Source organism: Prorops nasuta, unplaced genomic scaffold (assembly GCF_024137725.1).
Source record: "Prorops nasuta isolate Cenicafe-Biocafe unplaced genomic scaffold, Cenicafe_Pnas_1.2 PNAS00004, whole genome shotgun sequence".
NCBI classification, from domain to species: domain Eukaryota; kingdom Metazoa; phylum Arthropoda; class Insecta; order Hymenoptera; family Bethylidae; genus Prorops; species Prorops nasuta.
Genome location: NW_027116801.1, coordinates 5,709,813 through 5,722,209, shown reverse-complemented (window position 1 = coordinate 5,722,209; position 12,397 = coordinate 5,709,813). Strand labels below are relative to the sequence as shown.

At 37.1% G+C, this 12,397-nt stretch overlaps 1 protein-coding gene across 5 annotated transcripts in view; it reads right to left on the bottom strand.

Annotated features, from left to right (window-relative positions):
* Positions 1-12,397, bottom strand: part of Mitf (transcription factor Mitf) — a 63,418-nt gene that overhangs the window by 45,944 nt on the left and 5,077 nt on the right. For 2 of the 5 annotated variants that reach the window (XM_066725188.1, XM_066725189.1), the window contains exon 1: positions 8,213-8,814. The exons of 1 other annotated variant lie outside the window; for it this stretch is intronic. In XM_066725188.1, the coding sequence (XP_066581285.1) occupies positions 8,213-8,643 (431 nt within the window). In that variant the 5' untranslated portion in view covers positions 8,644-8,814. Of the gene's footprint in view, positions 1-8,212; positions 8,815-12,397 lie in introns of those variants that run through there. 2 more of the 5 variants (XM_066725187.1, XM_066725186.1) reach the window with 2 other exon arrangements.

The following is a 12,397-nucleotide window of genomic DNA, read 5'->3' as shown; positions in this document are numbered from 1 at the left end:
ACGCGTGTTGTCTAGGCTAAGAGAATCTCTTCATTGACGACGCAAGCACGACTCGCTGCCAACGGCCCGCGGCCGAATTACGCGAGAGTCAATATTTAACAATATTTCATGCTGCACTCTTATTTGCATACGTTTCCCATTTCGCCAAAATAACAAATTGCGCTAATTACTCTTGAATTTAAATACCTAAATATTGCCTCTCGCAGTGGTCACTGCTGTCCCGTTGAGAGCGTGCAAATAAATCAAATGGACTAAACTAAAACGTACCCCCCGCCACTTCGTATCTTCGACGAATTTTACCCATAACGACAGTTATACCGATACGATACGGTAGTGACGTCACAACAAAACCGAATCGACGTAAAAACCAATTTAAACGCTCGTCGGACGCACTGCTGATTAATTCGCTAATGGTTTTGCTCGGATAAATATCGATCAGTGGGATTTTTTTGATAAATATAGTTTAGGTGTGATAAAAATATTGATAGTTGTATATGCATTATCGCGGAGGTAATTTTTGTTCACAATAGATTATAACTAGCACACGTGTGTGCGTAAGACTGGTGCTATAATAGCTTATGTCACTTCTGTACAAATTTGCCTCCTGTCGTTTTCTTCTTCTTCTCAAAGTTATCGCTAAGTCTCTTGTATATATATATATATATATATATATATGCATATCGGAACAGATGCTATTGCACGTAGCACTTGCTCCGATAAAGAAATACGATTACGCCGTAGAAGCTTCGGGAATTCTGGAACGAAGTGTTATAACGGACTAAGAAATTGACAGGAAGTCATTTTAATTAACAGCTTGATGGAAAAAATATTCTTTTGTCAAATTGGTGAGTCGGTTGAATTTTCTCGACAGTTTTTTCCGCGTGAAAAATTTGCACCGGTCGCTAGCTAAAAATAATAAACGTAATTTTGAAGAATAAACAGCGTAGAACGTTTTTCATCCACCGCGGGATGCACGAGAAAAAAAGCTCTTTGGAATATGCAAGGACCAATAGGAAGGTTTTTACGATTCAAGCGTTATAACGTCTCGTTGTAAAATTGCTACGTGAAAAGCGAAGATTTCCCACTCCATTCCAGTTTTCTTATTACGAGCTGTCGTTGCAAGAAAATGCATAAAGCAGCTTGAAAAACTTGGTCTCCGCTCCTGGCAGTAATCTACGTGATGAGGGGGTGAACATAGAAAATTAATAAACCAAAGTATATATATATATATATACTTGTGCACGAAGATGCGGCATTTAAAGGAAATGGAGAAAAAATACTCAAAGTTTCAATAAACATATACATAAACATCTACAGAGTATTAGTCCATCGAGTGGAGGCTTTAAATAAAGCTCTTTGGAAAATACGAGGTTTTAATTAAGACTAAGTAAAAGCTACTGAACTATATGTATATATACGCTAGGAGACGAGTCGACGACTGGACTTAAATTTCTAACGCTGAAAACTGCTACATTCTCTGATTAGATTACATTGTAATTTAATTATGAATGCGTGGGTCTCTTTATTAACGATTCTTTATCAGCGATGCGTTCATTAATATTATTTACAAGTAGGGAGTGAATTAACAGGGGAGTGTAGCGAGAAAAGGTGTATGAAAAATAAAAATGCTGTAACGAAGGATAATTATTGAAGGTGGAAGGAAAGAGAATGTTGCCAGGAGTTGGACGATGCGAGATTTTTCGAAAGGGAAATTTCAGGGAGTAGCGGTGTAGCGCGAGGAGTTTTTCAAGTGACCAAAATTACGGCTGAATCGAGCACTCGATTAACCAACGCTAACGAACCACCCCAACCCTGGCGAAGTGCATATTAAACACGCTATGCAAGCCGTGTATACCGCCAGGCTACCCTTTGCGTTACGTTATTACGAATTTCCCGCATTAATTTTACCAACCCGGAGTCGAATCCAACGTGTACAACCATCCATCGACCACCGGGCCCCTCCCCTCTCCCCACGTGTTAATTCGGCCGAGGCGATTTTAATTACCGAGAAAAGGTGATTAAGACGGACAAGTGGAGCGGTGCTTATGCGGCATTAAAAAAAAAGCAGAAAATGAAAATTAACAAACGTTTCACCCCCCAATGAATTTCCAACAACCGTTCAGCGTCGTTATTATATGCTAAATATCTTGAAATTATTCGTTCAAGGCTTGAAATGCAAAACGGATCTGTATGTATATAGTGATGCGAGATAAATTTGTTAATTTGATTAAAATATTGATCATTATTTATATTCTGCAACAAGGAGAATTCACTTTGAAAAGGTGATTTTTCAAAGGAGTAATAAAGTTTTAATAATTAACTATTTTTTGAATATTCACTTTGTTGCGTTTGTGTTTTGTCCATATGTGTATGGATATACAGCAGCATTGATTAATCCAATTCCAGGGATGATTTATTAATTTTTGACAATGTGTAATTAGTTAACGACCACGTAGAGCTTGCTTTTGCCTGTATAACGTGTATGAGGGCATTATTCTCATTTCATTATTGGTTTAATGAGCTAACGATGAAAAGGTATTTCGCGTTGCCAAATGGGAATCGCTCATTATGAGTAGCAGCTGATACGTTGTTAATATGGAATCCACGTATCGTCTATCCATGCGAGTACGATGTTAATGTTTTAGCAGTTCACCGATTCAGCACAGTATAGTATGCATGTATATATGTCATGCCAGTGGGGCAGATATTCAAACTCGTTATCCCATTACAAAGGCCCAGATCAATCGACAATAGCAATTTCTTGCATCGTGCACCGTTAATATGAACATTCTGAAATTGATTATAATTACTACCAGCCAATCTCTCAGTTATCGCGAGAGAACGCTTTGATCGACACGTTACCTCTTTTCTATATGACATCGTTGCTAATACGAAGACAATAAAGAGAGTGGAAATATTATTTTCTGCAATGTGTATATATATATATATATATATACGCGTAAGAAATTATATATTAGTGCTGGACAAATTTAAAAGGGGACATTGAAAAAATTAGCGAGTGTAATAATTTTGTATCAAACACTGGATTATTTGTCAAATATTTGCATCTTGATTTCTTGACAATTTGCTAAAACTGATGTCACTTTTTTATAGTTATTTTTAATAATAGAGTAAGTCAAACTCCATGATAGTTATTTCTACTCGAATACGTGATTCGTAAGCAATTTATAATGCAAATCGACTTTATCACAGCCATCGTCATTTTGGTAAGAAAATTTTGGCAATTATTTACACTGCAATAAATATTAGTGAGTAATTTTTGCGAGTTAAAACGCGAAACGCCGGATGTGTATGAAAAACAGATGCTCTTCTTAGACGCATACGCAAGTGTATGAAGCAGTGCGCAAAACGAGTCTATAAAACAGGCTGCAAAGGTTGTTAGGTTGGATAATCGAGAAATGACGAATGGCGAGTGAGTTGCTCGCTGGTACTCCGTGCCAAAATATCGCACTAGTGTGCTGTCGTGAAGGAAAAACACTACCACAAACGACCGCGTCTCGTAAAAACAAATTTCCGGACAAATCTTGCGTTAGCTTATCCACCTTCTTCAGCCCTATTTACGACTTCATCGATTACCCCAATTGAGACAGTTACACGAAATGCATTTTACCCCATATTACTGCGAAAATTCTTTCTATTCTTGTCACGAAGATAGTTTTTTCCTTTCAATTCACGAATAATTTATGGAATCCGTCCTCTCTTAGCTGCTGATTAATAAAATCGTCCATAAGGAGAAAAACTGAGAAGCATTATTGCACAAGATATTACACGATTTTCCTATAATATAATGGTCTATTATTTTTTAAGAATCACACAACTATATACATTGATGGGAATCCCTCCATTGGGCAGAGAGGATTACGTAAACAAAGAGAAGTATCATTGATAATCTCCAACACGTAGAGCAATACGGCGCGCGGTACGATCAAAACATGATAGCGAAATTCGGGTTATGCAAATGTTACCACAGATCGGTGGCCGATAGTAGCGAATAGCTACGTTACCGTTACCGTTATTATATCCACGATGACCGAACGAATCCGAGGAGGAAGGTAATCGAAAGCATGAAATGAAAATCAGGAACAAGGTCGTGACCAGAACCAGTACGGAACCACTTCTGCTTGCCACGCTTCGCAATTAACCAGGCGACAAACCGATTTAGCAAGAAAACCGAGCAGCATTGCCTTTTAAGTCGACAACTGGATGCAAAAAAGCTAGATACATTTATTCCTCATAAATGGCCTATTTCCTTTCCTTGGAAACACAGTCTCCACTGTGCAAATAATTAAGCTTAATAAATATGCAGGATTGACAAAAAAATACTGTAAACTCGAGGACAACGAAAATCAAGATATATATATATAGTGTGTGAAGGGAAATAAAAGTGTATTCGTTGCGTTAATTGCTCTGGCTGGTTAGAGCATGGCAAAGGTAAAACTTGAGGAGTCTGGTGATTAAGCCCGAAAGACAGTAAAATTTATTCGCTTGCTTTTCTAATATCCATTTATACCATAGCCTCTTTTATAAGTCTCTTCTGGTTGAACAACTTTCGTCCATTCAATACTATACGAAAGTTGTTTTTATTCTAAAGCATTACTTTCGAAACACGAGGGATGTATGGAATTACAAGTATTTGATGAACGCCATTTCGCTGCTGTACCTTTTAAAATAGACACTTTCCTTGTTAACTAACTTGGTACCATAAATTTTATTATTATCCGTCCCTGAGAGATTCTAGACTCTTGTGTAAAACATTTCCGAGAAACTAAGAACCTGAAAGAGATATTTCCTGGGATTCGATAAAACTTGCTTCTTTCGAACGAACACACAATCGTCAACAATTATAAATTGATTCGAAGGAAACATTCGAGCAATTTGCCAAATCGAACTTTGTCCAGCATCTTATCGAAGGCGATATAGGTTCGTCCAGGGAGCCCGGAGAATCGAAAACTGTAAATGTAGGTTGTGAAAAGAAATGAATGCAAATGGTCACTGAAAATTTTATTTAAATTTCGAGAGATTTATTTTGTACGCGAATCCCTGTCATATTTTTCACTATAACAGCTGAAATTTTCATTACTCGCTCAACCTCATTTTTTTATGGTAATTGAAGTATTTTTTTTTCCAGTTAGGACATTTCCAGAATATTCTCTTTTTTCAGCAAAGATAAACTTTAAGTGTAAAAACTAGAATGACGAGGCATTAGAGGAAAATTTATAATCGAATGAAAAGTCCAGACGTTGATGCGATGACAAGAATCATTATTTATTGTTACTCATAGTTACATGAGCGCAACGTTCATCCATTTTAATCGATCGATAAAGCGAACGATTACAAGATACAAACGTATGCTCGCTAAGGGCCATTATTAAATTTTTACCATGATTAACTCCAAGCATTTGTCAATAAATTATGCTGATGTTTCAAAATGTATCAAAAATTCTTTACATTCCAATTGAAAAGTAAAAATGAGCTTTTGTCAAAAACTAAGAATAGAAATCACGCTTTTAAGAATAAAATAACAATTAAAAATATAGCTGTTGTTACAACGATGATTAAAAATGTACAAAGTCCAATGAAAAGGATCATTTTTTATTGAGCTTTTTTTTATTGTTTGCACTTTCGATCAATGAAGCTGACACGCAAGAGACTCGATTAACCGCGATGGGGCTACCATGATGCGAGCAAAAAATCTAAATAAAGATAGAAAAACTCCACATCTCATAAAACTTCACAAGCAAAATCTGGAAAGCAAACAACTTTATTTACCCAACAAAGAAATCCTCGCGATTTTTCGGTAAATATAATATTATTCGATTTCTTTCAACAATATAATTTCTCGATAATATAAACGACATGAGAATAAAACATAAAGTTATATAACTCAATAACTTTAACATGTAATAAATAAAACCGTGTAAAAGTCAAGAATTGAGTTCTGGGAACTTCAAATTGCACGTAACAAGGACTACGTGGATTCGTATATACTAACTTCTAGCTCTCTGTCGAAGCTAAGATTAATGATCCTGAGGAACAAAGATCAATATTACAGTAATTTGACGAATAAAATATACCAACGTTGTCTCGTTGAAATTGTTTTTAACATAAGAATGCAATAAATTTGAATAAAATCCAGTGGGTGTGTGTACTGCTTGATAATAATAGTTATAACGCGTTATGCAACTTTTAGATGATAAATTAACAAGATCTAAAAATGAGCGGAGACGTCTAAGAAAAATAAGGATATGCGTAATCTCGTCAGTTTTTCCGGAGTACAGTCTTTGAAGTAGTTAGTCGCATTATTCCTCTTAGGCAGTGTGTACTGTACGTGTGCACACCGAGCAAGGACGTTTAAATTTGGATCTAATGTTTATGATCGAGCAAGATGCCCAGACCACTGTACTACCACGCGATTTAGCAGACTGGATACGTTTCTATGCATATATATATACATCTTTGGATCTTCAAGTACAACCTAATAAAGCTATCCTTGTGACGCTGTACCTACAAAAAAAATTAGGTCTTCTGAAAGTATCAATTAAATTAAAAAAAAATTGCAATTAGCACGAAACTTAAGAATATCGCTTCAATTATAAACAATAAATTTTTTCTCCAAACGCTATATATACATAGAATAATAAAAGCAATTGCGAAATGTGTTTCTAGACTTGAGGCAAATTAGGTTTAGTACAATTGTAAGAGTGGTATGGTGGACATTGCGTAGTAGAACCATTTGAGAAAGTAATTATTTTGATTCCGGTCGTTAACGTTTTAGTAAGTGAACAATTATTTCTCATGAACTGGTTACTACCCTTTTGAACGCTACTCAGCCACCAGTAAGAATCAAAAATCATGTTGTGCACAAAGCATGGAGTACTACAGTGTAGTAAGAAGATTCTACCAAGAGTGAGACTAACGAAGCTTATTATTATACAGTCGTAAACAATGTTTAATACCAAAGTGTATAATTTCTATAATAACATAATTAAGGAAAATAAATTAATATTGAGAATTGAAGTGTTATAAAATAATTCTCCATCGGTGTGTGTGAAATGCTTGAAGTAAAATAAAACATGTTTATTGCAGTGTTATGATTTAAAAGTTATACAGCAGTGAAAAAGAAGCGTATCTTAGCAGTTAGCAGCACCAGATCTAATGTACACAATAGAGAAGCAACACAATTAACCTCTTGTCTACCACAAACGTATTCAATGGACCAATTTATAACTCATGCGCTGTGAATATAATAGATACTAAATTGTTAAAAATGCGGGCCTATTGGGAAAGATTGAAACTTTTGTGATTCAATAATTTTTACATTACTTTAATAAGTAGCTATTAATTTTATTACTTTTGACAAATCCATATGATAAAATGGGAGCAACAGGCGGAAGATTAAACAGATGTTGGTATTTACGATAAAGCGTGAAACTCAATTGAAACGTGGTGTCTTGAACACCAGGTACTCAATTAACCTTATTATTGTGTGCGTTACTATTGCTAGATTTGATTGAAGCACGTAATTACGTAAACTGGAGTACTCCCAAATATGTCTAATGAAATCCGTAGAGAAGATCCCGTTTAAAGCAGCCATGTGATCTTCAAACCTATCAATAGCTAATTATCTCCACTAATTATAATCAAATCCCAACAGACTCAGCGAGATTTGAAAAACCATTATAATTCCCACCAAAGCCTTATGAAAAATAAAAATCACTCGAACCATTTACGCTCTACTATGAAACAATATTAAGAAAACTGACGACGCTTTTACTGGATCCCCACTTGTCGATCAAGTTTATTCATAAATAACGAAGACAACTTGCAATCATTCGTGCAATCGAGTTTTACTCAGCGAGCGTGAATAAAAGATACCGCTGAAAATTTTAGTCGCCCGTTGCATTATGAGATAAACAGAAGAAATTTACAGCTACGAGTTTGACCCAGCTCCCATTTAACCAGGCCGATTCGTAATTTCAGGTCCAAATGGGCCAGCGTAGTAAGTCAAACGACCAGCATCGTTAATTAGAGGAAAATTTACGCGTGCCCGGCGACATAGTTGCAAAGAATCGCGTTACGAGACTTGGTTTGTTTACCGCCAGTTGAATACACATGTTTACGAAGATAGGATCGAGGGGGAGGGGGGACGAACACGAGGTAAGGTTAGTCTCTCTTTCGTGCAGTGTTGTACCAGCCTTTCGGTCGAGTGGCTCGAGGATTCGAGGCCAGGTCGTGACCGCTGTCACCGCTGCGGAGACCGAACGACTCCCGTAGATCGACGATCGAGGGATCCATATCGAGGATCATTCGTAGATCCTCGTCGATCCCGATGTGCACGCGAACGCTTCGTTGCTGCTCGTGCGGGTCATCGTCTTCGTCGAGGGCCGTGCTCTCGAGGATGCTTTGGTTTGGGCAGGCTGGGTGGATGACAGAAGGGGGTGGGGGAGGAGGGGAGGGGGAAACGGGTGGTGCAACCGACAGAGACGTCGTCGCCGCGTTCAAGGAGGACGACGACGACGACGACGCGGTCCTCTCGAACGCGTCGTTTATACGATCCAATCGAGAAACCAACTCCTCGAACTCCACTATCCGTCGCGTGGCTTCGCAAGCACCTTGCTGCATCTCCCCCAGGGAGTCTGGCTGCAGCCGACGACGCTCGGGCGAGGCAGCGCAGCACAGTGCGCCCGAATCTTCGGCGCGTCCCCGTCGCGATCGGACGTCCCGGGGCGTCGCGACGCTACTAAATCCGGCATCGCACCTAAACGTCGCACGCACACTTTTTTACCTTGGCAACCTACTCCCGTTTTTCTTCTCCCGTCCTCTTCCCACCACACATGCAGTCCACGCGACTTCTTTCCCATCCAACACTGTCTCTCGTTCGAAGCGTCCTACTGATGTATGTAGACAACGTCGTCGACGCCTCGCTTCGTCTACGCACGTGCAAATATCTGGGCCAAGGTCATTGTCACCTGAAAACCATCCCTCCTATCGTTCATGTTCTTTGTGTCTATGTATATAGGTGTATAGGTGTGTTTTTGTTTACTTTTTTAAAGCGTCCTTTTGTTTTTAGCAAAGTTCTAATTTTTATTCTATACACTTTTGTTCCTTGGAATTCTGAGTCTTTTTGAGATTTTTAAGTTTTAATAAATATTCATCCAGTGGTCGATTGTTTATCACGGTTACGCGTTTTATCCAATTGATTTTTTATTTTTCTGTAGGATCTATTAATAGCTTATCGGAGTTGAGGCTTCGGTATTAGTATAATAGCCGAAAAATGTTGTGGAATATTAATGAAGATTACAGGAATTGGTGAACGACATTTGTAGGAATGCCGGGCGTAAAAGGCATACCGTGAAAGTTAACAGTACAGTGTGTAATTGGTATACCTGTGGGCTTGGGAATAACTGAACGGGAGACGCATGCCGATACGTCAAGGTGAGACATGCCAAATTCGCTGTGAGAGGAATATTACAGAGAAAACCATCCGTTATATACAACGCCCGGGGCACTCGCGATCAGTTTCAAACCCGTTCCAGGCTCCATGTAACTAAGTCCACAAATCCCCTCCCCCAAACTGCTATCCCATCAACGAAGCAACTTTGATGTCATTACGGAGACAAAATATTATTTATTGTTCGCCTTTAATCGTTTAAGCACCTTCGTCATCTATGTATATATTATATATATATATATATATATATATACATCCTCCAATATCCATGTGTACATAGAAACTTGGTAAGCGATGAGCTATTTGCTACCGATCGGCACACACACACAGCCTATGTATATATCACGTAGAGACAATTAGTGTGCATAGAGACAACTTAGGGACACATACAAATATCATTATCATTTAGAGTACACACCGACAAGATTTAATTGCTCGGATTCTTCTGGCAAACTGTAACGATGAATCGTTCGTTCCATTTTGATATTCTAAATAATAATTATATCGAAATTTCCAACACGAGATTATAATAGTAATTTATAGAATTATCTTGTGAGATTTTATCAATGATTCGTCGATCGATACTATTGATTAAGAGTGTTTTAAAAATATTGTAAAATTTTGAAAAGTTTTAATAAAGTTAACAAACGTCTGATCATCGTTCTATGTGGTATTATAGTATACATGTCTCTCGACCTTATCCTCTTCCTTTCTCCAACCACGTGATGCGCTATGAGATGCCAACAATTTTCATAGCTCTATTCCTAAGGACGACTGGCTGAACATTCCCAATGCGTAATCTGATTTATTTTCGCAATTAAAATAATTGAAGAATCCATAACTATCCAACGATCGTAAATTTTTTTATGCAAAAGTAACAAATCCCGGTTTAGCAAATTATTATAATCATTTGCATAAAACCGTAACGACGTTTAAAGATCCATTAAATAATTACAAATTACCAACAATTTTTTCAATTTCACACACTCTTGCAGAACTAATAGTTGAAACGAGAAAATAGAATTGAAAGTTTGACGTTGCTTGAAACAGTTGTTTGGACAATGCGATAATATCGAGTAGATTAAAATTAAATATTAAAGCAGTATTAGCTGAATATTAAAGCTTAATAAACAAACGACGAATTTTCTGTGTTTAATAGCATATAACACACTGCGCGTATAAACATTTACTGTGTACTTCAGGAAGCGAGACAAGGGAAATTAATATGTTCTCTGCAAGATGATAGTGAAAGCGTTTTATCTTCTCTAGTATATGCCAAGAGAATGAGATCGAGGAGCACACTGTTACAACCAGGATATGCAACGAGGTATCGAGATCATTGCACCATCCGTACGAGTACCGAACCAGTTTGCTCCGGTTATACGTTAAACGCTCTTCTTTTCCCCTACCTCTTCTTCTCTTCTTCTTCTTATTCTTCTTCTCCTCCACTTTGTTGTTCATTTACTATAGGAAAAGCAATTCCATTGATATTAGCACTATCGTCATTCGCCTTTCAGCTCGAGCTGTCTCCCTCGTTTGAAAGACGTACGACCCAAACCGAAGAGATTCGAGTTGTATCGGAACAACAGCCGATCATGTTCGATCCATGAGAATTCTCCCGTGTGCTATTCAGTTTCTCGCCTAACTAAGAACGCTTGAGCTGGCCTCCTTGGACCGTCGTTATTCCCCTTTTGGCTATGGAACTCTGCAATCTCACCTTGGAAACTTACGGAATTTAAGCCCTCGGACTGTTGCCTCTGGTATACCTTTCAGTCCTAATCAACATCAATTAATATGCGTATATATAGTTGAATTTAATGTAAAAATTAGAAATATATTTGTAAATTATCAATTTTCAATAGTTCCGTGGTGGTTCGTTATGCCTTTCAATCCTAATAACATTAATTCATATGTGTAATGTTTGATTAAACGTAAAAATTACAATGATATTAATAAATTTTCAATTTTAAACAGCTGACGGGTCATTAATACCTTTCATTTCGAATCAATAATTAATATGCGTAGAGCTTGATCTAATATATATATATATATAAACTAAAATTACATTTAAATTCACAGGTTTAAAAGGCTGATGATTCATTATACCTTTCATTCCTAATCAACATCAATTAATAACGAGTAGTGCTTGATTTGATGTAAAAATAACGTCCACGTTTATAAATTCCTCATTATAAACAATTCTGATGGTCCTTTGAATTTTTTATTCGCAATCAACAATTATTGTGTTTAGAGTTTAACGTAAAGATTACAATTAAATTCAAATTCCAAATTTACACGATTGATGGTCCATGGATAATGTTTCCTCATTTCAATTGCAATTTAGAAGATCGTTGGAATTGATCATTTATAATCCTGTCAGCAAATCGTAAGTTTAATGTTATAAATTAAATCAAAATAATTGTGGAGGATTCAAGCAGCAGAGTAATTAGAAACTGGAGACGAAAATCCAAGTCTTGAAGGATTAAAGGATATACGGTCACCTTAGAAACTATCTCTAAACCAGACCAACAATTAGTTACCCTTCCTCTGGATAGCATTGCCTCCTTCGCCGGAGTTTAACACGTGACAACTCATCGCCAAGTTAAACCATTTGACTCGGAGACACTCTGCATCAGATACGATCGTTCCATTCTCTGTTGTAGATAGTTGAACGTTTAGTTAAACACGATATAAGGAATAATCTTAGAAATTCAATGCATTTCTTAATCGAACCATACGTTTTTGATGAAAATTTGCAATATAACAGAGTCAGTATAGAGTTTTCGACTAATTAATTATTATTATTATTATAATTTCTGAGGGAAACGATCATCGTATCGAGTAATTTACAAAGCATATGGTCTTTATCAGAAAGTTAATATTATCGAGGAGGTCTGTCCGTTGAGACGTTTTATTTGTACATTC